General features: G+C 36.0%; 2 protein-coding genes across 6 annotated transcripts; one reads left to right on the top strand and one right to left on the bottom strand.

Moving 5' to 3' along the window:
- Positions 1-13: 13 nt before the first annotated feature.
- ufsp1 (UFM1-specific peptidase 1) lies at positions 14-1,034 on the bottom strand. The gene is given in 1 exon segment (NM_001089530.1): positions 14-1,034. A coding segment is annotated over 1 exon segment (747 nt). The 5' UTR covers positions 956-1,034; the 3' UTR covers positions 14-208.
- Positions 498-27,876, top strand: epoa (erythropoietin a). 5 transcript variants are annotated; one of them, XM_087258358.1, is made up of 7 exons: positions 1,017-1,513; positions 1,674-1,770; positions 1,875-2,001; positions 19,231-19,361; positions 21,414-21,500; positions 21,585-21,749; positions 26,486-27,876. In XM_087258358.1, the coding sequence occupies exons 4-7, from the start codon at positions 19,251-19,253 to the stop codon at positions 26,636-26,638; spliced, it is 516 nt and encodes a 171-aa protein (XP_087114484.1). In that variant the 5' UTR covers positions 1,017-1,513; positions 1,674-1,770; positions 1,875-2,001; positions 19,231-19,250; the 3' UTR covers positions 26,639-27,876. The 5 variants fall into 5 exon arrangements, with proteins under 5 accessions (NP_001108599.1, XP_087114484.1, XP_087114483.1 ...); NM_001115127.1 differs by lacking the exons at positions 1,017-1,513; positions 1,674-1,770 and adding an exon at positions 498-597 and having other exon boundaries at positions 26,486-27,102; XM_087258357.1 differs by lacking the exon at positions 1,674-1,770.

Below are 27,876 nucleotides of genomic sequence, written 5' to 3'. Positions count from 1 at the left end.
AGGAAGTCAGACATTTTCATTTAGATATTTTATTAATGTGATGAGGTGAAACAGGAAAATGTTTACACCGTATAAAACTGTAGTTTAAAACTGTATGCAATCATAGTCCTTGTTTCCATCTGTATCTTTGAGTTAGGACATTGTATACTGTTATGAAGTCAATACATACAATTATAGACAACATGAGTTTATGAAAAATTAAACCCTGTTATTTCTTAGCAGTAAGAGGCAGGCAGATGTTGTAGAAAGAACACTGGTCCAGAGAACTAACTGGTTTCCATGAAACCCAACCTTGCGCTTGTAAAGTGTTTTTATCTAAGGCACAGCCGTAATAGTGAGGATCCATAACAAGCAGATAACTCCCGTGTTTACTGGTGCTCACACCTAAAATCCCCTTAGAGGAGTTGTCCCTTTCCCCTCCCATCATAACAGGTGATCCACGCGTAAGAAAGTGGTTATGAAGATCCTCTACGGCCTGATCGAGCTCTCCGCCATACCGCACGTGCACTATGCGACAGGGAACATCATAGAGCTGGTCAAGAACAAGACTAGCCTCAAACGTCCCGATCCACTCCCTGGAGCCCAGGAATGAATCAGGTTTGTCTCCTATTTCCACCAAAGTCTGCTGTATTTCGGAAATACTTGGTGGGTGTCTCACGCTTACAGGTTGATTAAGACACAACCATGAAGAAATGGTCTGAATAGTTCTGTATCCACAACCCCAACCTCTGTCGTCCTTGCCATCGCAGCCATAATGATAATAGAGACACTCTCCTGATATGACTGAGCATCTGTCACAGTCTGCAGACGGCGGAGGCAGGCCGACATGGGCATTATTTACCAACACATCCCTCCACGTTTCCTTATTGGCAGTCATTGGCGTTTGTTCATTAACATATCTACCCCAGTCTATACACTCTTTTTGAAGTGTTTCTGATTTCTCGGTCTCTTCCATGTTAGTGTGTGTCTATCAGATACGAAATAGTTTACATATTGAAAACAGACAGGAACTTCACACACGTGATCTTGAGCGTATGTCCATCTCTGAAACTCTTCCCTGCGGTGCATGAGCTCGTGCTAAACCGTTCCGCTACAACTTAGAGATTTTAGAAAGGGTTTTTATGTAATTTATTTACAGTCAACCGGTTTAAATACAATTAAATTGCCTAAACGACAAATTCTGTCTATAAATATCAAGTCGATATCAATATCTGGGTCTTTTAAAATAAACAAATAACGTAGACTTACCATTATCCGTTACTGTTTGCCAGAAAAACATGTAACGTTAACGTTAAACGGTTATGGAAAAGTGTTGACAAGACAGCAATGATGCCAAAACAAGACAAATTGTCGTTGTTTTATAATAAGTTGTCTTTTGTAGACATTCACCAACAACGTAACGTTAAACTTAACATTTAATTAAATCTGTTGTCGTGTCGCTTTTCCGAACTTGGCCAAATGGTTGCCACTGCATCACTTTAACGTTACCAAACCAAACAAAGAGCTGCGTAGTGTATGTATTTTTTTCTTTTTTGTAACGAACAAATATTTACATCGCATGAGAAATAACTTGTCATGTTTGTACTTTCACTCCGTCCACATTAAATAAAGATGCTAATATGTTTTGTCAAAAGAAACCATTTATTCGTCCATGACTTAAATGTATCTTGTAGCGCTGTGTGCGCTTCTGTTTTACAGCTACAGTGTCGCACAAAGTCGTTACATTGTCTTTTGATCGTCATATTGAGACAAAATAACATTTCTTCTGCTGTGAGTTGGCTTAAAGGTCTCCAATAAACAGTGGTTTAGCCTATGTTCATTTTCCAAGTGGCTAACATCGAAGTCCTTTATTGTACATTCTTTAATTACACTAGACACCCATCTGTGTTTGTAACGCTACCGCCAGTCCATCAACAGAGGGAGCCAGTGCTTTTGGAAGTGTGTATAGACCCATTCAGATCCGCTGTGGAGTGCACTAGTGTTGGCCAGGCTTTCAATAAGGTAAGCTACATTCTGTTACATGTGTGTATTGTGTCATTAAAACCGTATTTTGAGCAATAAATGACAGCCTATTGCTGTTCTACTAAAACACGTAATGTTGGAACAAGTAACTGATTGTTTAATGAGTAAATAAGCACATGTTGTAATTTGTCATATTTTTAACAGTTTGATTTGAGGTGCCAGTCTTTTGGTTTCTAAATTGCTTTCTAATGAAAAGAAACACAAGAGTCATACTGTGTCTATTTCCCACATGAGAACCAATGCAACCAGAGAAATGGCAAATGTAATATTATTCATCACTTTGCCAATAATGGGTCCTAAGCAAAACAAATCCCAAACTACGTCTGATTAGACAATGTGAATGGATGTACACTGGTTTGGTTTGGTAAACAGTTTTTGCCTATTGCGTTGTGAAGCTTTGTATACATGAAGTGATCATTATTACATTTAGTAGTTAAATTAAATGACTTGTTTTAAATGTACATGAAATAGTCATGTTTTATTTAGGAAACTGTACAAAATAGCAGCCAAATATTTTGAAATAACTTTTGAACAAAATAAATAATACTAACATCAATCTTGTTCTTTTCATTTATTACTGTATCGTTTATTTGAAATGTATTTCCGAGCCAGGCAAAAGGGGTTTAAAATACTACTTAAAGAAGGTCAAGACAGAGCAGGTAGATAACAGAAGCACACAAAAAAACATCAGCATGCATAAAAGCAGATCACAAGGTCAACGAATAGACTACGATAAACAATGCACGATAAGGGATGTGTGAACGCTGGCCTGAAATGTAATGTTTTGACTTGAGATAGACTAAAGATGAACACTTAAGATGAGACTCAAATCCAGAGATGGAAGGCATTCCAAAACTAACTTACATGTCAAGTCCCTGATGCAAAATCCTGTGGTTACAATGGGAGAAAAATAAAACCTTCTATCTAAAGAGGTCAAACTGTTAGTGGTTGTGTAATTATGATTCAAGCAGGAGTCAAGACTGTACGGATAACTGAAGGTGAGTGCAGAATGGCAGTGTCAGATTGAAATGGAGTCAGCCTTTTCTTGTTGGATTCTTTTCATTGTTAATATGCATTATTAATGCTTGAAAATAGCAGGCAAATATTGTAACATAAAGTAGAGAGGAATTACTAACTTAAGTGTTGCCAAAACTTTTTTTTATTTTAAATGTTTGTTGCCAAAACCTTTCTAAGCTCACAGGTTTAGCTTTTTTTATTATGAATGTTTATGCAATGTTATGCAAGACACTTATAGCAACATTATTGGCTTTTGTTAGCTTGTGCAGTTGCTGAAGCAGTGCAGTCTTCATTCATAAAATGACCTCGGGATTTCTTTTTGTCAATTGGCAGGTTGTCAGTCATTCTCTGAATTGTTTAACTGTGAATTTGGCATAGTGACATGATTAGCTTGCATCTGCTGTTTAAGCAAGAACAAGGAGTACTTTTCTAGCAACAATAACTGTCAGTGGCAGTGGATCACACACAAGCCTATCAGCTAATTTTAAAATGTTCTTAACCTGAGTTTATCAGTGAACTGTTCACTATGTGACTTAAAGCAAAGAGTGTGTTTGACTCCTACTCTTTAGCATTTTTATAGCATTGTATTTATAACCAGTAGAGTTGTGCACAAGGCATATCATGCATCGGCAAAGAAAAACAATTCAGCTGACATAAAATGATCTGCTGAAGAAAAAATCCAAATAAATAAATGAATTCTTTAAAAAAGGGAGGTTCACTTTTTGTTGGTGCCAGAAATGATTTGTCTCTGCTTTAAAGAGCAAAGGCCAAAGCTAGAAATATCCCTATATGCTTTCCAGCCAGATATTGCTGACCGTCTGTCACTGTAAAGTGAAGATTTTATCAGTCGATGAAGCTCTTTCCAGTCTATTAAAATCCTGACACCTCCTAAAGAGCAGCGTGATATTTATAGATAAAGACGAAGGGGTGGTGAGCGGGGTCCAGGGCGAGAGGAAGGGGTCTTCCTAAAACAATCAGTCAGGTTGTTTAGTCAGTCGAGCCAACAGCAGGCTGCATGTGTGTGGAGAACGCTGCCAAATCTGCAGGCTGCCTCTTTTGGCCCTTATCTTTAAACATAGAAGGATCTTGCCCTTTTAATTCATTTCTATGACTGCATGACAATGCTTTTAGAGCGATGAACTGAACTTTAACCTTTAGTTGGGAGTATGGGGTATTCAAATTTAGAGATTGTTTGGGTATTATTCTCACTGAGGATTTGTTTATGTGATGAAAACATACAGTAAAAAAGAGATTATTTTAATATTTTGTCTACAATTTGAATTTCAGAAAAGTTGGCACATTTTATAAAATGTAATAAAAATCAAGACTGTAATTTGCTGATTATTTTTAACCTTATTTAGTTGACAAAATACAAAGAATTGTGGAAAAAGTGGTGAATTGTATCTGAGTTGTATTTCATTCATGTGATGCAAAACTGAATGTTCAGCATCATTATTCATGTCACATGATCTTTCAGAAATTATTCTTATATGATGAGTGCACAAACTGAACTTATTATCAGTGTGGTATTGCAACTGATACTTTTCAATGGACAGAAGGCTCACACTATTTATTTAATATAAATATTTTGTAAAAATTATTAGGATAATGTCTTTTCTGTCAAACGAGTGCATGTATACCTGCGAAATGTATTCCTACCTCTAAAAGTATTCATTAAACAATAATAATACTGTTTATGTAGGTCACTGAAAGATGAAATGTTCCATTTTTGGATTCACATCATTTTAAAAAAGAAACAAAGTGAATTTATGTAACTAAAAATAAACTATAAGCTTTTATTTAAAATCAAATGGGAAAGAAAGGTAGAAGATATGGGTGAAGTGATGGGCCAGACTGAAATTTATTGTAATTCACTGTTCAATTTTACCATTAGATTGTAAAATAAACTCACAAAGAGGTCATGTAAAAGAAATACACAAAGACAAAAATATAATTTATGCAAACTTAAATATAATGAATAAATAGTAGACTTTTTTCAGAGGTAACGTAATCTTTTTTAAAACATGTTTATATGCTGTGCCTATGCCAGGGGTTCCCAAACTTTTCAGCTCGTGACCCCCGGCAACAGTGCTAACCACTGAGCCACTGTGCCACCCTACAGGTTTTCAGCTTTCTTAAAATAATCTGTAGTGTTCAGTAGAAAAAAAGAAACTTGTCAAGGTTTGAAACCACTTGAGGGTGAGTAAATAGAGTGTAAATTGTAATTTATGTGTGAACTATCCCTTTTAAGGTTATTCTATCTAGAGCACAGGTGTCAAACTCAGTTCCAAAAGGGCCGCAGCTCTGCACAACAATTCCAATGACTTGCAACCCCCACTATCCTCGGAGGTGGTTATAAAGATGCAAACATTGCAGAAAATGGTGAACAGACACCAGTAGGAACTATATAGACAAGCTTATCGACAAAACAAAAAAGTGCAATAGTCTAACAATCATATAATTTTTTTGTCATAGTTTCAATCTGCTGCAATTAACACTAATGCTGTGTCATTGATCTAGCGTAATAACCCAGTGGTCGCAATCCAATTGAAAAAGAATTGAAAGGCTGCTGGCTTTTTATTTGCATGTTGTTTTTTATGTAACTCTTAAGTTATCTTCTGTAGATTATGGATAAAATATGGTAATTCTAATAGTTTAGTATAGCATATATAATATTTTGGGAAATCACCAAAAAAAGGTTAATGTTTAAGGAACTGCTCGTTTTTGACAGAGCTTTGTCCTGCATGAAAATTTCTGACTGATAGACTTGTGACATTCAACGTTAGAAATTTAGTCAGCTGATTAAGGAAAGTACAAACAGTTGCCTGATTAACACCAAAAAACTTAAAACCAAATTAATTTAAACACAATTTTTTTAACATTCTTATGTTCATTCATTCACTCATTCATTTTTCTTTTCGGCTTAGTCCCTTTATTAATCTGGGGTCGCCACAGTGGAATGAATCGCCAACTTATCCAGCACGTTTTAATGCAACGGATGCCCTTCCAGCCGCAACCCATCTCTGGAAAACATTCACACACACTCATTCACACACACTACGGAAACCTTTGCCTACCCAATTCACCTGTACCACATGTCTTTGGACTGTGGGGGAAACTGGAGCACCTGGAGGAAACCCACGCGAACGCAGGGAGAACATGCAAACTCCACACAGAAATGCCAAGGCTCGAGCCAGCGACCTTCTTGCTGCGAGGCGACAGCACTACCTACTGCGACACTGCGTGGCCCTAACATTTTTATGTTCAGTATTCTTTTTCAGCTCACCTGCATTTTTAGTCAGTTTCATAATATATAAAAAAAAATATGCTTAAAAACTGTGCTCTTTCATTTTTGTTAGGATAATTTTAAATCGCACTCAGCAGTAAACTCGGCAATGACATTTAGGAAATTATAAGTTGTCTAAAATTGATCTCCACTTTAAAAAGTAAATTCTACTTATGAAAACACTGTAAATTCTACTTATGTGTGCATATATTTGACATCCTTCTGCATCTTTAAATGGAATCATGAAGACTGATAAAAGCTGTTGTTAAGCTAATGTATTATTCTCAAATAGATCATGGTCTGGTAAAGTTACAAAACCATGTTAGTCAGTAAAACACCAAAATAGAAAACAAAAACTAAGTGTACTGGTCAAGCTCTGATATAGATGAATGCTTGATAACATGTAGCATAGGGTCATATTGAATTTCATCATTCGAGGGGCTATAATGCAAATTCACCTTTACACCACAGTTACACCATTACACAGCAATTTCAAAAATCCGTTCAGTCAAATCAATGTTAATAATTTAATTAAATTTATATTTGTGTTATTGATTTATTTTGCATTTGTAAATTCAGACCCAGAATCACCCTTGAGGACCAATTCACACCGCACCGACAGACGGTGACAAATGTGGACCAGATTACATGTCACTTCTAGGACATTCTACAACTTGACAAGTGCAGTTCAGTTTGTTCATTCCATAAAAGCGAGCTCAGACAGATGCCCACTGACAAAGACATGGAAAACATGTGATGGTATATGGCTGTCTGTTGGTGCTGTGTGAATCACCTGAAACCAAGTAGATGAAAAACGATATTGAGCATTGCAGAATAACATTTTTAAAAAGAAAGTTTCTAGTAGCAATGGTGGGGCCTTTAGCATCCATATATATATATATATATATATATATATATATATATATATATATATATATATATATATATATATATATATATATATATACATATATACATATATACATATATACATACATACATACATACATACATACATACACATACATACATACATACATACACATACATACATACATACATACATACATACATAAATAAATAAATAAATATATATATATATATATATATATATATATATATATATATATATATATATATATATATATATATATTTTTTTTTTTTTTTTTTTTTAAACATTATTTAAAAGGTTTCTCTGAGCACAAACAAGTTATGATGTGTAACTAGAACCTCTTGTGTGTTTTGCCTCTTCTCGTTGAATCGCTGAATACCTCCTCAATTGTAAGTCAAGGACAAAAGCATCTGCTAAATGACTAAATGTAAATATTTTTGGTAACCCCCAAACAGATTCCTCAATGACATTACTGTGAAAACTTCTTTAATGGTTCCTAGCAGTTTTATTTTGAAGAGTGTGTTTCTGGACAGAGTGTTACAAGTTTCAGAGTCATTAAGGGGATTCCCCACCCAAAATACCCATTGTTACATAGTTACAAGTATTTTTAAATTAAGCTGCAAGCTGTTTTTTGAGCCCTGAGTAAACCAGAGGCAAAACTAAAACTTAAAACGAATTTAATGATGCAGTCAACTAAAAACTCTGTAATACCAATTTTCTCTCATTATAAAATGTTCATTGTAACAAACTGTGCTCATTCAGTATAACATTCTGTAACATTCTTTTTGACATGCACAACAAAATTACTTTTTTTTCCAAGAATTACAACAGAAAGTGGCCGTAGGTCCTTTCAATACAAAGCTCCTTTTGACTGGAACAATCTTCCTTCTTCTTTTAGTTCAATTAAGACTTTTAGTCTCTTTAGAACTAATTTATCTTCCTTTGGAAACTTGTGAAAGTTATTAATATTGGCTCCGATTTAATTGCTTATTATTTATTTGTATATCAAATAGTTTGTACTTTTGATTACATGTTTTTGTGTGCTTAACCTGTGGGAAGGGTTTCAAGTGAAGTGCTGCTTGTTTGTTTTGTTTAGCTGTATGTTTGTTATGACATGATGTAATCTGTTTGATTTTGTGTACTTCTTAGGAACCCCTCAAAAATGAGATGGTTCATCTCAAGGGGCTATCGCATTTAATAAATTAAAACATTCATTTGAAAAATAATTTGCTGGCAGATGGGCAACCCTAGTGTTTTGACTGACAGCATGGAAGTAGAATGAATTATGATCACAATACATTTTATTTGGTGTTTTTTAAAATGGCTTTTTTTTTTTTTTACATTTCTTTAATATACTTTTATACACTACCGGTTAAAAGTTTGGGGTCAGTACGATTTTTTTATGTTTTTAAAATAAGCCTATTCTGCTTACCAAGACTGCATTTATTTAATCAATACAGTACAAATTGTGAAATGTAATTGCACTGTAAAATCACTTAAAATTATTCCAGTGATTTTTAAAGTTGAATTTTTTTGTTTCATTACTCCAGTCTTTGGAGTCACATGATCTCTCAGAAATCACGCTAATATTCATTATTATTATTTTTTTATTATTATTATTATTATTATTGTTATTATTATGAAACTACATACAATAAGTAATAAATTAATATTTAATAAACAAGTATTTAACAATTTTTTTTAACATTTTAATAAATGCCGTCTTGATGAACAAAAATATTTTCTTAAAAAAAAAACATGAAAAAAACTGACCCCAAACTTTTTACCGGTAGTGTATATACAGTAGTATAACTGAATCAAAAATGTTTGTTAAAAATGGCTGCTGTACAACAGGTTTAAGACAACTTTGATGAAAAGATTTGATCCACTTCAAATTGATCTAAATGTTGACAACTGTATATAAGTATGCCTGACAAAGTTTTGTGAACTATTATTACACTAAGTAAAATTTAAGTGATTTAGTTGTGTTAAAAATGTATTGTAATTGTTCTTTTTTTCTTTTCATAAACAGGGCATATACCAATGTGCTGGTGAAAAACAGAAGCTGTTTTGACTTATTTTCTTTGACGCTTGATTCTCTTTGATTGATGTAACACGTAAAAGCTGTGGAAAAAAAGGATCACTAACTGTACAAACAATTTCTCTTATAACAAAGCAAGTGCTACCCAATGAACTTGCGATTCTTCTGGATGCTTCTTATTCGGAAACAATAACTTCCGACTGGCCACCTTAGTGGCTCCGACCTCCCCGTCCCCCATTCTTTCTAGTGAGCTTCCTGTCTTGTGGCGCGCCACTAGACCTCAAACAAGGAGTCTGATCTGGCTCGCTTCCTATTCAGACACTGGATGTATTGTCATTCTCTATTTACTATGCAGATCTCCCTCTTATTCTCACTCTCTTGACTCTGCATTTGTCAACTTCTGCCCGTCTTTGTTTACTAGTATAAAGAGGAGGGGTGTCCTTGGGTCTTCCCACACATAACCCCCTCTCTCTTTTTTTAACCATTCCAGTTTCAATGACAGGGTCCAAGCCTCGGAGTCACTATGCCGAGACTCTCCGTCCCTCGCCCCCTCCCCAGCCATGACACATGTTCCACAGCACGTACCTTGTCTCTCCAGCCTCTCAGTTTGGCTCAGGCAGAGCAAACACAGTAGTTTGATCAAACAAGACGACAAATGATTTTGAGCTATGACAACAAACACACTGTCTGTCTGCAGTGCACAACTCGTGCTGTCTGTATGTGTGCGCAAACACCTTAATATTGTCATGTTTACTAAAACAGAGGAAATAATACACAGCGATATCCAAATTGTTTTTAGAGCTCCGTGAACTCCAGAGCTGTGACAAAAAGCCAACTTGGAGACACCGAATATGATGTTTATCGAATGGATAGAATAATACACAGCGGAAGCCATACTGCTATTATAGTTGTATGAAATGCAAACAGGTCAGAAGGTAATGTCAGCAGAGTGCCTTGGAGGAGTTGTATTTAATAAACAAACAAAAGTATTCTAATATTTGCACAAGCATTTATACAAATAGAGCCAATTTATATTGATTATGCGTAGAATCGAGAGAGGTTGGGACATGATTACTTAGAATATATATGTACAACTGTTGACCAAACAACCTCTATCCTCTTTCCTGGCATCCTGGTAAACTGATCTAAGCATGCGAGATGCAAGTTAACTACAAACGTCAACTTCGTACAAGATATTAATTAGGGAACTTCAAGTTGACTCAACTGAAACCAACGTCAATTAGGTTTTAATTAATTTGGCATAAAACAACCACATGAGTAACCTTTGAACTGTAGACAAAATCCATAGGGAATCTGAATGCCCTGTAGAGATCTTTAGATACATTTTATTGATCCCTGAGGGTAAATTCGGAGGCTTTGAACTCTGTACACTCTTTGTCTTCTTAGTGACCCAGAATGCTTTCCTGAGTTGGCTCACGTTACTTTCCTGGATAGCCCTTTTTATTTGCTGTTTAAACATGGTTAATATAGACGATGATATAAAGTAGTTTTGATACCTTATAGAGACAGTTCACCCAAAAATTTGAAATTGATTATTGATTCAGTATTTGCTCCGAAGTAATTAAAAAACCTTTATAAGTTTTTTTTTCTTCTGCTAAACACAAAATAAGATATTTTGAAGAATGTTGGAAATCGATAACTTTTGATTCCATCGCCGGAAAAATAAATATTATGCAATTCTATGGCTATAAGTAGGGCCCAGACGGAATTTGTGTGCGCACAAATCTGCAGATTTTCACAGATTTTTAGCTCATCATTGAGTCTATGTATTTACTTGTGTAAATGTGTGTAAGTAAAAAGTCCAGAATGTCTAAATGCATTCAAATAAACATTCAGAAAAGGATAAAATGATGGTTCAGCCTAAAATTCAAGACTCAAAACCCACCTATTTAAGATGGCTTTTAATACTTAATTTTATTTGCACTATTGCTGTGTATATTTTATTATTTCTCTTGTTGTTTTATTGCTCTTGTTGACTGTACGGTGTCCTTGAGTTGCTAGAAAGGTGCCTTTAAATAAAATGTATTATTATTATTATTAAAATTAAACCATTCTCAGCCTCAAGTGGTCCCAAACCTATGTGAGTTCCTTTATTTTGTTGAACACAAAGATATTATGAAGAAATTTGGAACTGGTAACCACTGACTTCCATAGTAGAAAACAAAACTATGGAAGTCAGTTGTGTATCATTATTTTATATGCATTCAAAAGAAAAAATCTCAATCAGGTTTGTGACAAGTGATGGATCAGTAAATGACAACAGAATTTTCAGGGTTTTTTTACTTGCATTTCACTTGTCACAAAAAAGTCTATTTCAAAAAATGTTGGAAAACCATTATACCTAGGGCCAGATAAACATTTTTTGCTATTTCTGCGAAGAAATTGTAAAAAATCTGCGGATTGATGATGATTTTAGGAGTATCATAACTACAAAATTATTATATGAAACAAAAAACAATGCCTTTTTACTTTTATTTCATGTTTAAAAAGCAAATCCAATTCGATCCACTTATTTGGTAAATAAAGCAGGTCTATGTTTATTCAGATTTTAAATTAATTTTACTAATATTATTGTGATATAATAAGTCATATTAAAATCTTTATATGATTTATTTACAAAACAGATTATAAAGTAATATTTTCTGTCTTTTAGTAGAGATATTATATGAGAGACTTGCTTTGTTTACCAAATAAGTGGATCTAATAGGATTTGCATTGTAAAAATTAAATAAAAGTCAAAAATGTATTTTTTTATTTCATATATTAAGTTTGTAGTTATGATGCTCATCATACTCCACAGATTTATTTGCAAATTCTCTGCAGAAATAGCAAAAAATATCTGCAGATTCTGTCTGGTCTATAAATTTCCAACAGTTTTGAAATATCTTTTTTTGTGTCAAACCTGATTAAGATTTTTTTTCTTTTGAATGCATAAGATAATCGTTTATAAAATGATAAACAACCGACTTCCATGGTATTTAGAGTTTGTTTTTTACTATGGAAGTGGTTACCGGTTAAAACGTAAAAAAAAAGGAAATTCTTAGATGTTTGGGACCACTTGAGGCTAAATGTTTTAATTTTAGGCTGAGCAATCATTGTAACTTTCCTTGAATGGTTTATTTGAATGAATTTAGACATTTTTGGCCTTTTTCAAGGATAGTATCCCAGGAGCATCCTGCACAAGTTTCAGTCATAAATTTGTCTGGCTTGAAATGTTTTAAGTTGCTAGGTTACCAGCTCTGTTTCATGTCTTTGTATTGCCACCCCTTATCTGGAAGTATACAGTGGAAAATGCAGTTAAAAGATCATTGTATAAATTACATTGAGAGGAAGCCCTGCTAACCCCTTTTGGTGCATTATTTACTTGTGTAGACTACTTTGAGAAAACAGATTATTATGTGAGTAACAATGAAAGACTAATCCTTTCCAAAACAGGAAGCTGATCTGATAAGTATCACGAGACTGTTATATTTGATTTTTATTTTCAAAGTCATGGATTGAAAATAAATAAATAAGCATTACGGAACCGATGAGTGCTGACAATACCTTAAAAAGCTTCGGTTGCAATTAACGGGCAATAGACGGAGCTATGGACAAAAGGGAGAGGATCCTGTAAGCAATGGATTCTGAGATGCAGATAATCAGTGAGTTAAATCTTTTTTTTTTGTTTTCTACCTGAGGCTCAAGATTTCACAGCTGCCGCAGATCCGTTCTCCAGCTCTAACTGGACTTTAATGAGAGCCTTTTCTGCTTAATCGCGTGGTCGCTTTCGTGGAGTGAGGGGAATTGACATTCATAGAAAGCTTGCCAATGGGGTGATGCAAAGCTCAACGGATCTAATACGTGCCTCGTGGGAAGGGACGGTGTCGTAGTATTTGATCGCGTGTGCCTCTCACTGAGTTCTTGGAAGCAGCGCGTAGTGCTTGATGCGTCTGTGCTCCAGTCCATCCATGTCTTTTGTGCCACAAGTTGAGCTGTTTTTGCGCGCGATTTGTCATTTTTAATCATGTGTTTGAAAAATGCCAAGTTGTTTTGCGAATGTTTCACGGTTCAGGTAAGACTTTTTCATAACCTTTATTGCTACTTTCTAATAATAATACTGTGCATTTGGCAAACACGTGAGGAAATTGTTGGTCTGAATGGGATTTATAGTTAGCAATATATACTATTATAATATTGCTATATATAAATAACTAATATTATTTATAAATAGCAAGCAATACGATTTAAGTTAAATTAACGTTTAGTTTTTATACATTTAAGCATTCATACAACAAAAACGATTTACACTTTTACAGGTAACATTATTTTGACATTATGAAAGTGAACGCTTCATGTACGCGACAGTTCTTTAAGTGTGTTGAAGCAACTCATCACTGGAATTATGACAGTTCATGGTTGTTTTAATTGGAGAACGGTAAATCTATTGATCATACAGGAAGTTAGGAAGCATATTTTGATTTCTCAGCAGTACTTGCGATCCATCTGTGTTGGAATTTCCCATGCATGACCTGGCATCTTTTTTAAGCATGAGCTTTACATTACAGTGAGAGCTGACTCAGTGTACAATTGCTGCATCATCAGAAGCTGACAATTGACAAGCACATTCTCTTTTAAAAGTGAGAGTGACTTTGCAGAAAAAGAAAAAAAAAGCTTAGGCAGATCATGGGATGACCAAAAAGGGCTTTTCCAGTGGTTTTGACTATAAGAAGGATCTTATCACTTTGTACAAGATAATTTGGTCAGACTTTATTTTTATGGTCCGTTCATGCCAACTAATTCTCATTAGACAATTATAAGTAGATTTTTAGGTTGGGGTTAGGGTTATTGTATGTTGACATGATCTTATAGGTAGTTAAATGACTAGAAGGAGCAGTATCAACAAATATTAGGCAGATAGTCTACTACAACTCCAATGAACCATCAAAATAAAGTGTTATCGATGTTTTTACAGTACATAATCAGTTTGAGCTTTTCTCTGTTATGTTAAAGCTTCTATGAAAACTATCGAAGGCTTGAAAGATGTGGTGGATTTGTGTTTTCACACTTGCTGTATTGTGTCAGATTTATACTTTTGTAGGTCCTTGATTTTACCAGGGGTAAGACTTGCCACCATGACCGCGCTCAATCTGCAAGGCAAAAAATAGACTCTAGTTGATGGCATTTAGCACTGGCCCTTTCCCTGTTACCTCTAGCATTGGCTAAGATCCTAAGCCCTCAAACTCAGACACAGTGTGTGTTGGCTGTTCTCTCTGCTGGAGTGTAAGGCATGGGTTGTCGCTACCCCTTTTCCTGTTGCCTGTTGTCATTTATTCATTCAGTGAGAGAAGGTCAAGTGTATGTGTGTGCAAGGATATAGAGAGTTCGCATGTTCTTTATCAAAAAGCAACCTTATTAAATCAGATTGCTCATTGTAGGAGGCACATTTTTCTTTATTTCATAAAGCTCCTCGTGAATATAATATACTGTACATTCCCAGTTTCTTTGTGTCCAAATATTTGTGGCATATTAAAAAACACACTAATATTATGAACTCCATCATTCAAAAGTTGTAGATTAATAAGAAATTATAGGCATTAAATAAATCAGACTTTTATTATTAGGTGCATTTTTACAAACTTACTTAAGATGGCAGAAAATAAATAAATATGATCTCTGCGATTTAATATTAAGAAACTGTTTATTAACTAGTACTACTAATAATACAGGCGAGGCAGTGGCGCAGTAGGTAGTGCTGTCACCTCACAGCAAGAAGGTCGCTGGTTCGAACCTAGGCTCAGTTGGCGTTTCTGTGTGGAGTTTGCATGTTCTCCCTGCCTTCGCGTGGGTTTCCTCCGGGTGCTCCAGTTTCCCCCACAGTCCAAAGACATGTGGTACAGGTGAATTGGGTAGGCTAAATAGTCCATAGTGTATGAGTGTGTGTGTGTGGATGTTTCCCAGAGATGGGTTGCGGCTGGAAGGGCATCCGCCGCTTAAAAACTTGCTGGATAAGTTGGCGGTTCATTCCGCTGTAGCAACCCCGGATTAATAAAGTGAATGAATGAATACTAATAATACACTGTAAAAAAATGCTGGGTTCCACACAATTCCTACATGATGACCCAACATAAACCGATTAGGTTTCCACATATTTAAATGAATTGAACATAAAACAATTAAGTTGTTCCAAATAAAACTCAAGGATTGTGTTGATTTAGCTCATTTTAAATAAGTAGCATGAACAATCAGAATACTTTATACATAATAAAACAGTTATAATTGTGTATAATAAATTACTTGTTATTGAGCACTAATTCAGCATATTAGTATCCTTTCAGTGGGATCATGTAACTTTTAAGACATGAAATATGATGCTAAACATTACAGGAACCAGTTGCATTTTTAAATGTGCACAATTTGAAAGCAGATGTTTTAGATTGTAAAATTGTGTTTTGTCATATTAAATAATTTTAAAATATTTTAAAGCATTGATTTGTTTGTTATATATTTTTGTCTATTAGATTATTTTTTAAGTATTTTTATTTCTGTTTAGCTTTTTTTTAACCCTATAAATCCCACAAGGAAGTTAGAAAATTATTGATTACATTACTTTTTTTTTACTGTAACATGAAATATCGGCTGTTTTAGTGTGGGATGTGCATAGGAGACTTTACATTAAACAATCAATTATCCTACCTGCCTTAAACCTTTTGATCGCTAGTGTAAAGAAAACGTGCTTATGGTGGCACGTGAGGAAAACCATGCATGGTGGCCTCTGAATGTGACCTATAAGTAGAGTCACTTTAACTGAATTAGAGTCGGAGATGGGGTTGCCTAAAAGAAAGCACTGTTTGCAGAAATAACATCTGTATGTTGAGATGCGGGAGGCCTTCATTTAATTCAATTACGTGACCACAAAACCCTCAAACAAAATATAGCTCAAGTTCCTGGAAAAGCTGTCAGGCATTGGCTGATTAAATGGTGGACGTGCATTCTGCTGCATTCAGACAGGCTTTGTGTGTTTCTGTAGCAGTTCCTGGTTTTTCTGATAGGTCATGGTGTCAACAGAACCTCTGCTGTTCTTCGTGACAAGACACCATTCTCTGCCAAGATCAGCAGTGAAGGGATTTGTCAAGCTAAGGCCAAAAGAGCAACTCAGACCCATATCCATTCTTCAATTCTGCTCATTATCTCATAACTTTAAATTTTGAGCCATCCTGGAGGGCTTCATAGCGTGTGCTCGAGCTCAGAGCATCTCCAGAGGGGACATCTGCTTTGATCAGAGTCTTACTGCGTCAGAGCCTGCAAAAGCTGAAAGCCGGCATTCAAAAAGGGCCAAAAAGAAAACAGCGCTATAATATCACATGCTTTAGCTGCACTGGAAATACCTATTCACTTACTAACACTGATCTGCCCAAAAAGTGCACACTAAGCAATGCTATGGAGTGGTCAGCGAAAAAAGCAATAGGAAAAGATTAGAATTAGCATTTGTTGCCACAGCAAATATGTATTTTTTTTTTCATTTCATTTTTTTTTTTGCTCTGACTTGGACGTGTAGTTTTGCAAAATCTGACACGCATGTGATGGAGGATTAGAGGCTGCAGACCAGACATACACAAACACTCTTTCTGTGTAATCTGTCTGTTTATTCCAGATAGACCGAGCACCGTGTGGGTGTGTCTCCATGTTGCACGTGGGTTTTCTGTATGACTACATTTGTGTTTCAACCCCAGATTTATTGATTGTGTGTTTATTGGTTATCTTATTCAAAGTCAAAGTTTGTTTGTAGTCATTGATTTTTGTAATTTTTATTTTTATACGATTATATATATTTTTTGGTTGCCCATTTAAAGATGTTTATTGTAGAGGTAGACTAATAAGACTGGCATTTTATATTACAGTGCTCAGCATAAAGGACTACACTTCATTTTGAAAATGACTATTTTTATCCATTTCTCAGTGAATATAGGTAATATGTTGGTGTATTGGAACAAAACTGATTTATTAATTGAATATATTTATTAAAATAATATTTTAGTCACTTAACATTTTTAGAAATAAAAAAATAATACATTTAACTTTATGTGAAATGTTGGGGGCAAATACAAATTACAAAATTGCAACCAAATTTTATAAATTGTTTAGTTTTTCTTGAATTTTGCTCTTTTTATTTTTTTTTTAAATTTTAATATTTTTCTCTAACATTTAAATTTGTACTAATTTTAGATCGTTATCACAAGTTATTTTGTTACATTAGCTCCAGATTTGGCTTTGATACTGACTAATCTAATAAATATGCACACATATAATACTGAAAAACATACAGTGCTCAGCATATATAAGTACACCCCTCACAATCCTTTTAAATTCTGATTTTTTTTATGAATGCATATACATTAGATTAGTCAGTACTGAAATCAAACTTGGGGCTTATCTAACAAATAATTCACGATAATGGTCCAAAAACTAGTAACCCCAAATTTTGTAGGTTGTACTATTTTTTCAATATTTAGATTCAATTCAATTGTATTATCTTTCGATTTCTAAATATGTTTGGTGATTAAAATATTATTTTATTAAATATATCTCTTTAATTAATCTGTTTTGTTCAAATGCAACAAATACATTGCATATTCACTGAGAAATGGATAAAAATATTAGCTTTCAAAATGGGGTGTACTCATTATGCTGTGCACCGTATTAGAGACTATTATGCAGGTGTGGTTGGAGCTAAACTATGCAGAGCTGTGGCCCTCCAGGAATTGAGTTTGAGACCACTGTTGTAAAGATTCCTATGGAAAATATTCATCTATACCAGAGATTTGTGAGAGGTTTACTCATATGTTAAGCACTGTAGATATAGAAATTCCAGTAGTATCTAGTAATGGATAAACTACAGATGGAGTGTTTCATCCGGCCCATTGATTAGAAAAGTACAAAATCTCTTAATGTATTTGACTTATAAAGGTAGCAGTGCTCCACCTTGTGGTAAAGCAGTTAATATGCATTAATTTGCATAAATACGCCAATTTAAAAACTTTCAAATTAATGTATTTCCCGCTGGAAACAATAGTGCAGTCATTTAAAGAGATGTATTAGCTATTACAAACTTTTGATAACCAAATTCAGAAAAATGTATTCTTTTATACTTAGCAGGAACGAAGCTCTTTCAGGTTTAGAACAACTTGAACAGATTTTAAGTGTTGTGTAAGTTGATGGGGTCCAGAAACTGGTTAAACATATTTTTTCCAACAGATTATGTAATGGTCATTAATTTGTTCTTTTTAACACATAATGGACACTTTATTTTTTAATAGATATAAAATATTTGGTACTATTTCTATTCTCTGGCTGTATATTTTAACAAAAAAAAATGTCTGTAGTTTGTAATGTATGGGTGTTTCCTGTTTTTATGCTTTTGCATTGCACTATAGGGCCTTGATCCCTGCTTAGACCTTTTATGATGCTGAACATTTGATTGCATTGACATTTTAGTCATTTGCTCATAGAAATTCCAAAATAAAAATATATGCAGTTGTTTTACTGGTTTATTTTTTTAGCATGTACAGATGACCCTTAATTAAGCATTCATTTGAAATAATATGCACTTACTGTATGTTCAGTTGTTACAATTTAAAGTTTTCATTTAACAATCTTTAATAATGCTGTTTAAATCAAACCATTTTATTCAACTTCACAGCCTGCCTATAGTTTTGTACAATATGTTCATGTTTTGTTCTATTAAATTGTCAGTGCAAACTTTTACATATTTTTCCTTTCATATTATTATTATTAAAGTTTTGAAGCCACTGCTGGCATCTGTATACAATTGCTATGCCAGGAAGCAGGTTTGGAGAGTAGGAAATGTTTAATCTCACAGAACAACTCTTCTGGATGTCCTGTTATGAGTGCAGGCTTGCCAGATCTTTAATTTTCTTCAGTTTCATCCAAATTTGTTGTTTGTGCATCAGGACTCTTTGCCTTACTGCTGATGGTGCTGGAGTGGACCCGTCCAGGCCTGTCCTCCCCATTACGCCCCATCTGTGACCTGCGCGTCCTCGACCATTTCATTAAGGAGGCATGGGATGCAGAGGCTGCTATGGTGAGAGACATGCACATGATGGATAAAGTTCATAAACACATTTGACAGGAATCCCTACTTTCTTGTTTTCCATCTACAGTTTTAATCTCACACATGCATCAAGCAAGCATCTTTGCAAAAACATTAGCTATGTCTGAAAGCTAGATAGCTAGACTGTGACTTGCCAATCAGGCAGTGACTCTGGATGAAGTGTTACTGCACAAAGGCACCTTATAAAACAGATTTCAGACAAATTCTAAAACACAGCATAATGATTTAATCATGTATAACAAAAAAGAAAGAGGCTTGGTAAGTAAAGCCCTGGTCAGATCACACAATTTTGTCATGATTTCGGCACAATTTCCTTAACGTAAGGTATCATGGGGAGTTGTAGACAACAAATGGGCATTCAATTGTTCAATTCAAGATTCAATCGTTTATTCATGTGTAATGTGGCATTGTTCACGACGACTGATACTATGCATGCGACACCTCACGACACCATCGCAGAAAGTCTGTTTAATTTTTCCCCGATCTTCACAATGAGTTCTGTCACGTGGGTGACAATGGACATTAGGAGCAAATAATTTTTCAGTTATAGCCGCCGCTGCCATTAATCCGTGGGTCAGGTAATCAAAAATTAGGCTGCTTATTTACTTATGAGTGAGTCTCAGGTGGACAAGATCAGTCATTGCTTATGCAAACTTTAACTGCTTTCTCTAAAATATGAAAGTGTTTTAAGCAATTTTATTAGACAGACTGGCACAAATATACAGACATTTACAAGTTTCTGAGTTCTCTCAGCCTTCTGATGATCAAGTTCGTTCTGGGAACACGTTCAGTGCTGGGAACACATTGAAAAAGCCTTGATAAAACTTATTAAATTAAAACTGACTGACTCAATGGATGATTTTGTCATAGATGATTTTGTCATTAAAAATTAAAACTGTTTAATAAAAGTTTATCTGAAACAGTAAATATTCCACTTTAATTTAATTTATCTTATTTATCTAGTAGATAGCTGTTTAACAATAATACATTAAAATTAAGATAGTAATTATACAAAACTAAATTTATTTCAAAAAGATATTTTTTCCAATAAAAATATATGAATTATTTTTGTTTGTTTGTGCCCGTCCACTACTCATATGTGCAGGTGGATGATTTGTTCACGCTGTGGAAAACAAGGATTTATTAATGCTTTACGGTAATTGCTGTATCACAAACCTCTGTCATATATTTGCTAACTTTTTAATATGCCATCATTTTGTCTTGAGGATCTGATTTTTCATTGATTTTCTCCATCTCAGTTCAGGTGAGGGAGTGTTTAAGCAACCTATGGCTGAAAAATATACATTTAGATTTAAAAGAAAATATCTTAATTTTAAAAAGGAATCATAAGTTTGATCCTATCAATGTCATAACGGATGCCCTTAAATAATGTAGTTATTAGTTGTCAGCAAACATCAATGTTTGTTTAGATTGACATAAGATAAAAAAACATTGAAATTAAAATAAGAAATATTGTTTTAGCAACATTTGTGACTGCTTTAAGAAATAACGCTCGTTGTATACCTCAGGGGGGATGACTGATCGTGACAGACATATAGTCTGGTTCATTTGTTACCCTTGACAAGTGAAGATTTTATCAAGACAAAATCGCGTAATCTGACATAGTGACTTTCGTAACACCAATAAAAATCATGTTATTTGCTTACTACAATACTTACTACTAACTACTAATTTATTGCTAGAAATGTCATTAAAAGTGGAAAACGTTGGACGGAGACATACTTTTACTCTCAAATTGACACTGAAGTGGTGCTTTGAGACTTTTTTTAGCTCAACTGTCAGAAATGGAATGCACAGGATTGTGGGATATCGAAGGCAGCGAAGAATAGAACATAAATAGAACTAAGGGAAGCAGAATTTAGATTCAGAAATGTCTTCATGATGCCTTCCTTTCTTGGAACGCTTCCCCCGAAGGCAGCATTTTAGAGTTTTCACATGCAGCCAATGTCATGTTACCCACTAAAAAAAGATCTCTCACTGTGAGTGTTGTTGTTATCACAGAGAACTTGTAAGGACGATTGCAGCATTGCAACGAACGTCACTGTTCCTCTGACCAGAGTCGATTTTGAAGTCTGGGAAGCGATGAATGTAAGTGATGATGTTCTTGCTGTGAACGGAATGTGGTACTGAATAAATGACGTGGTTAAAACTCTTCTCTGTTTGTCACTTCAGATAGAGGAGCAAGCTCAGGAGGTCCAGTCAGGCTTACACATGCTGAACGAGGCCATCGGCTCATTACAGATATCTAATCAGACTGAAGTGCTTCAGTCTCACATAGATGCCAGTATTAGAAACATCGCCAGCATCAGACAAGTGCTGCGAAGTCTCAGCATACCGGTGAGTTCATAAAATGTTTTAACAAATAGGCCTTGTTTGCACCTAGTATTAAAATGCATTCAAATGTGTGTGTATGAAATATAACTGACTGCTCAGAACAGAATTCTGCTCTATGCTGTATATAAATCGTGTCCCAGATATTTGATATGGCAGTTTCCATACTCTGTGATCTGCAATCCCTGCAGAGAGTAGGTGGATTTTGTGGCTGTTCCATTGTATTTGACAATAAGTGTGCTTACTCCGTGAAAAAAATTTGGTTGATTGTGTTTTCGACTACCTCTGATGTTGGGGATGTGGTGCGCGAGTACTAGGCCAGTGGTTCCCAAAGTGGGGGTCAGGACCCCCAGGCGGGTTCACAGGACTATGACATTTACATTTAGTCATTTAGCAGACGCTTTTATCTAAAGCGACTTACAAATGAGGACAAGGAAGCAATTTACACAACTATAAGAGCAACAATGAATAAGTGCTATAGGCAAGTTTCAGGTCTGTAAAGTCTAAGAAGGAAAGCATTAGTAATTTTTTTTTTTTGGAGTACAGTTAGTGGTATATCCAGTGAGGCAATTGCAGATTAGGAAGTGAAGTGGAGACTAAATAGTTGAGTTTTTAGTCGTTTCTTGAAAACAGCGAGCCGTTCTGATGCAGTTAGGGAGATTGAATGCGAGAGTTCGGGAAAGTGATTTCTTCCCCCTTTGTGATGGAACCACGAGGCGACGTTCATTCACTGAACGCAAGTTTCTGGAGGGCACATAAATCTCTAGAAGTGAGAGCAGATAAGAAGGAGCAAAGCCAGAAGTCGCTTTGTAGGCAAACATCAGAGCTTTGAATTTGATGCAAGCAGCAACTGGCAGCCAGTGCAAATGGATGAGCAGCGGAGTGACATGTGCTCTTTTAGATTCATTAAAGACCACTCGTGCTAAAAAAAAAAAAAAAAAAAAAAAAGACCACTCGTGCTGCTGCGTTCTAGAGCAGCTGAAGAGGCTTGATAGAGTTAGCTGGAAGCCCCGCTAGCAGAGAGTTGCAGTAATCCAGTCTGGAGAGAACAAGAGCAAGAACAAGGAGTTGAGCTGCATGTTCAGATAAGAATGGTCTGATCTTTCTGATGTTATAGAGTGCGAATCTGCACGATCGAACAGTTCTAGAATTGTGGTCAGAGAAGTTTAGTTGGTCATCAATAGTTACAGGCCACAACTGAACATGGAGAATGGTGTCAGAGTAGCGTTCTTTAAAATTAAATTAAATGATGAATAGATTTGGGCCAATTGGTATGTGTGTGCCGTTGTACACAATGTTTATATATTTATCACCACCTCAGACAGGCCCGTGCAGAGATCGTACAAAGGGCATGTGCAGGATAAATTTTTTGAAGAGGGGGGGGGGGGGGGGGAGTTGTTGTCGCGCGCGTTCTGATCAGCTGTGTTGTCGCACGCGTACTGTAAAGCGGGGAAGGGGGAGCAGTGTTTTTTTGCCCGCCTACTGAAGGGCGGGACGGAGGGTGTGTCATGTCGTGGGGGCACTTTTGATCATTTTGGAAGGTCACTTTATATCCAAGACTAAAAAGGACATGTGTACTGCACAGGTTGAGTCTTATGTGTGCACGTGCCTGACCTCAGAAGATATTGGGGGTTGCAAGTCACTTGCATTGTTATTTTGGGGCTCGAAAAGCTCAAAAGTTTGGCCTAGTCTGCCCTAGGCTATATGACAATTGTTAGGTAAATTCTCTTTTGCCTAAGAGAATAGTTTAGGATGTTGCATATATTCTTTTAATTAGTTATCTTAAGTAAGTGAAATTGATATGTGTTTCAAGACATATGACAGCAGCTTTCCACAATAAACCTCTCTTGCCACAAAGCACATTCTGTTTTTGGGGAGACTGGGCTTCTTTCAGAACTATGCCAATTCGGTCTTTAGATTCAGGGGTTTTAACATTCTGATAACCCATTGCAACCTCTATAATGTTCAGGTCTGGGCTTTGTGGAGGCCTTTCATGCCTGTCTGTCTTTTATTAGCTGATTTTCTCTGTAAATACGATTTCACTGTTCAGGTTCATTTTTCTGTGGGTCCTCTGTTGGTATTTGGTTTTACATTTTGGGTGTTTAAAAAAGATAAAAGACACAAAAAAAAGATAAATGAATGGACCCGACTCCAAGGGTTTTTAAAATAGATTTTTATTTGTCCAGTGTTTTTTTTATGTTAGATTGTTGACCCTAGACCAGAGTCGTAACATAATACTGTAGTATATGATTATTATATACCCACACATCTAATATTAGCCAAAGTTTCTTTTTTCACAGTACTGTACATGCATTACATCTACAGACCGTCAGCTTGTCTGTTCCCTGGGAATCAAACCCCATGAACTTTTGCTTATGTCATGCTTCAACACTAAAGCTACAGGAAGAGGAAAATGGATGTTATGCTAATCAAGCATGTTCGACAAACTTATGTCAGCTTCAGGAACTGAGCAAGTCCGTCACTCTATGGTGATTGTGTCAGTGTTACATAACAATCAGTGGGGCTATGCTGAAAGACTTCTCACAATAAATAAACATTCATTCGTTCATTCATTCATTTTCTTTTCGGCTTAGTCCCTTTAATAATCTGGAGTTGCCACCGCAGAATGAACCGCCAACTTTTCCAGCATGTTTTACGCTGTGGATGCCCTTCCAGCTGCAATCATCACTGGGAATCACCCATACACTCATTCACACACATACACTACGGACAATTTTAGCTTACCCAATTCACCTGTACCACATGTCTTTGGACTTGTGGGGGAAACCAGAGAACCCGATGGAAACCCACGCGAACGTGTGGGAGAACATGCAAACTCCACACAGAAATGCCACCTGAACCAGCCAAGGCTCGAACCAGCGACCTTCTTGCTGTAAGGCGACAGCACTACCTTCTATGCCACCGCATCGCTATGCATGAACATGTCCATATACAATATGAATCCATGACAGAATATTTGCATTAAGGAAGGTTAATACCAAATATGATTGGTACTAATGTAAAGAAAACAAGTAAACATGTCTGATTTCAGAGATTTATATTCAGGTTTTAGTGAATTATTAAGTGTGTTGTCTGTTTAGCTATAAACTCAAGTTGCGTCATATTCTGGGATTATTTCTGAAGAGTAAAAGCTCTCACACATCACACTGTACAAACTGAAAATCAACCTAACATCAAACATATGGCCAGGTGATGCACGAGGCATGGCTGCTTTTCCATTAATATTCAAATTCTGTAAATTGAGATTGTAAACTGAAAATATGGAAACATCAATTTGCAACTCCTATATAAACTACAAAAACTTTTTATGCTCACAAACTTGTTTTTTTCCCATGTATTGAATAACAAGGTTGATTTCCTCCTTGTGGAAGTGTGCAGTATAAATATACACATTCATTGGCCACTTTATTAGGTACACCTTACTAGTATCAGATTGGACCCACTTCGGAACTGCATTAATCCTTTGTGGCATAGATTCAACAAGGTACTAGAAATATTCCTCTGAAAAATTTGTCTATGTTGACATGATAGCATCACGCAGTTGCTGCAGATTTGTCAGCTGCACATACATGATGCGAATCTCCCGTTCCACCACATCCCAAAGGTGCTCTATTGGATTGAGTTCTGGTGACTGTGGAGGCCATTTGAGTACAGTGAACTCATTGTCATGTTCAAGAAACCAGTCTGAGATAATTCATGCTGTCTGACATGGTGTGTTATCCTGCTGGAGCTAGCCATCAGAAAATAGGTACACTGTGGTCATAAAGTAATGGACATGGTCAGTAACAATACTCGGGTAGGCTGTGGCGTTGACACGATGCTCATTTGGTACTAATGGGCTCAAAGGGTGCCAAGAAAGTATCCCACACATCATTACACCACCACCAGCAACCTGAACCATTGATACAAGACAGGATGAATCCATGCTTTTATGTTGTTGTGTTGATACCAAATTTTGACCCTACCATCCGAATGTTGCAGCAGAAATCGAGACTCATCAGACCAGGCATCAATTTTCAAACGTTCTGTTGTCCTATTTTCGTGAGCCTGTGTTAATTTTATCCTCAGTTCCTTGTTCTTAGCTGACTGTAGTGGCACCCAGTGTAGTCTTCTGCTGCTGAAATCCATCTGCCTCAAGGTTTGACATGTTGTGCATTCAGAGATGCTTTTCTGCATACCTCGATTGTAACGAGTGGTTAATTGAGGTACTGTTGCCTTGGTTTGAACTGCAACAGATCATCTTGACCAGGGGTGGCCAACCCTGTTAATGGAGAGCCACCTTCCTTCAGATTTCAGTTGCTACCCATATCAAACACACCTGAATTAATTAATTAGGACCTGAACACCATGTGATAATTACAGGCAGGTGTGTTTGATATGGGTTGCAACTGAAATCTGCAGGAAGGTGGCTCTCCAGGAACAGGATTGGCCACCCCTGATTTTGACCATGTCTACATGCCTAAATGCATTGAGTTGCTGCTATGTGCCTTGGCTGATTGGGAATTTGGTTTAACGAGTAGTTGGACAGGTGTACCTAATAAAGTGTTTGTATGTATATTATTCTGATGGTATCTGCTTTGGTGAATATAGCAAATGAAGGCATGAATGGAAATCAAGATAAATGGTGTATGGTTTACTTCCAATTTGAAAAGACTAAAGACTGAACGAACTGTCAGCGCTACAGAACCTAACTTTTTAACTTCTTTCTCTTTGTCCATCAGGAATATGTACCTCCAACCAGTAGTGGAGAAGACAAGGAGACACAGAAAATATCCTCGATCTCAGAGCTGTTTCAGGTCCATGTCAACTTTCTTCGGGGAAAAGCGCGTCTGCTGCTCGCCAATGCACCTGTCTGTCGACAGGGTGTCAGCTGATAAACAATTCAGGGCAAAGGCCAAACTAATCAAAGCTCCTCATATCAGGAGGCAGGATATGGACTATTACAAAGGAAATATATGACTGGGAGTTGTAGCACTTTGAAAGATTTACTCACAAAGGGAAGAGAAGACATCCCCCTGAATGCCAAGCGGCAAACCCACCTGCCACAATCTACAAGAAATCACTCCTTTTTCCCCATATGACTGATGAAGCTTGTCCAGCACAACTGGGAAGGTTTATTTGGGACTCTTTTTCTACTGTTTATGAAATTGTCATTATTTATATATATATATATATTTCCTAGAGCTGGAATCACTGCAGGTTTTTCTCTGAAGCTGTTCAAGTAAAGACCTCCCTTTCTCCATCTACCATGGCCTCAAGCACCTCCAACTGTTGATAGAGACAACTATTTATCGTTATTAATTATGCACTGTAGGTTTCTATTAATTTTCGTGGATGTGTGTGTGTGTGTGATTTTTGAGAATGCTGAGAATGGATGTGTCGGACGTCAGGAGAGGATGGTTGTAATTCTGAATTCTTACGGGTCATTTGGGGTGAACAGGATGAAGGGCTAGATTGCTGCTAGTGTCGAGCGAATTGGAAACTTTCGTGCGAGCTGATGAGGCTCATGTCCGAAACACGCCGATGAGTGTGGCCTTGTACAGATAACACCGCTGCCAGGAAAAATATTGATTAGCGTATGACGAACATCCTGGCTTACTTCCACTTTACGCACGACGCTGCATACTTGCCTTTGGGAAACGGTCGTAAGGTTGACATTTTGTTGCTGTTTTTCTGGACTTGTTTGTAGTCTTTCGTAAATAGCCAGTTTTTTTTTACATCTGTCAATCAGTCAGTCTGAATGCAACAAAGTATGTTTGTAGATGTTTTTTCCTGTTATTTTGCTGTTTTTGTGGTTCTTTCATCACAACGCTGTTTGGTTTTCAAATACACAGTATTATTCTTAGCTACAAACATAGTGAAAACAAGAAGAGTGGAAGTTTTTGTCTTATGAAGCATCTCTAGTGAGAATGAACCAAAACACTGTAAATACATGTGATTCCAAAGTGTATTTGATATGAAAGCAAGTACTTTTTTTTTTAGCTATTATGGAGAGGAATATAGGCATACATTATGCCTAAGCCATAACTGGATTATAAAATAAGTAATGGATTTTTGTCATGTTGTTTCTTTTGATGGAGTTTAGTCACACCACTAAATATTTTTGAACACA

The sequence above is a fragment of the Danio rerio genome, chromosome 7 (assembly GCF_052040795.2).
Source record: "Danio rerio strain M-AB ecotype USA chromosome 7, GRCz13ab, whole genome shotgun sequence".
Taxonomy (NCBI): domain Eukaryota; kingdom Metazoa; phylum Chordata; class Actinopteri; order Cypriniformes; family Danionidae; genus Danio; species Danio rerio.
Note: the sequence above shows the minus strand (reverse complement) of the source record. Positions and strands in the feature narration are given on the sequence as shown.

Coding starts and splice junctions, on each gene's coding strand:
- epoa (NM_001115128.1), top strand. CDS start 12,900: ATGGATTCTGAGATGCAGATAATCA. Junction 12,925..19,230: donor TTCTGAGATGCAGATAATCA/GTGAGTTAAATC, acceptor TTTGTGCATCAG/GACTCTTTGCCTTACTGCTG. Junction 21,750..26,485: donor TGCGAAGTCTCAGCATACCG/GTGAGTTCATAA, acceptor TTTGTCCATCAG/GAATATGTACCTCCAACCAG.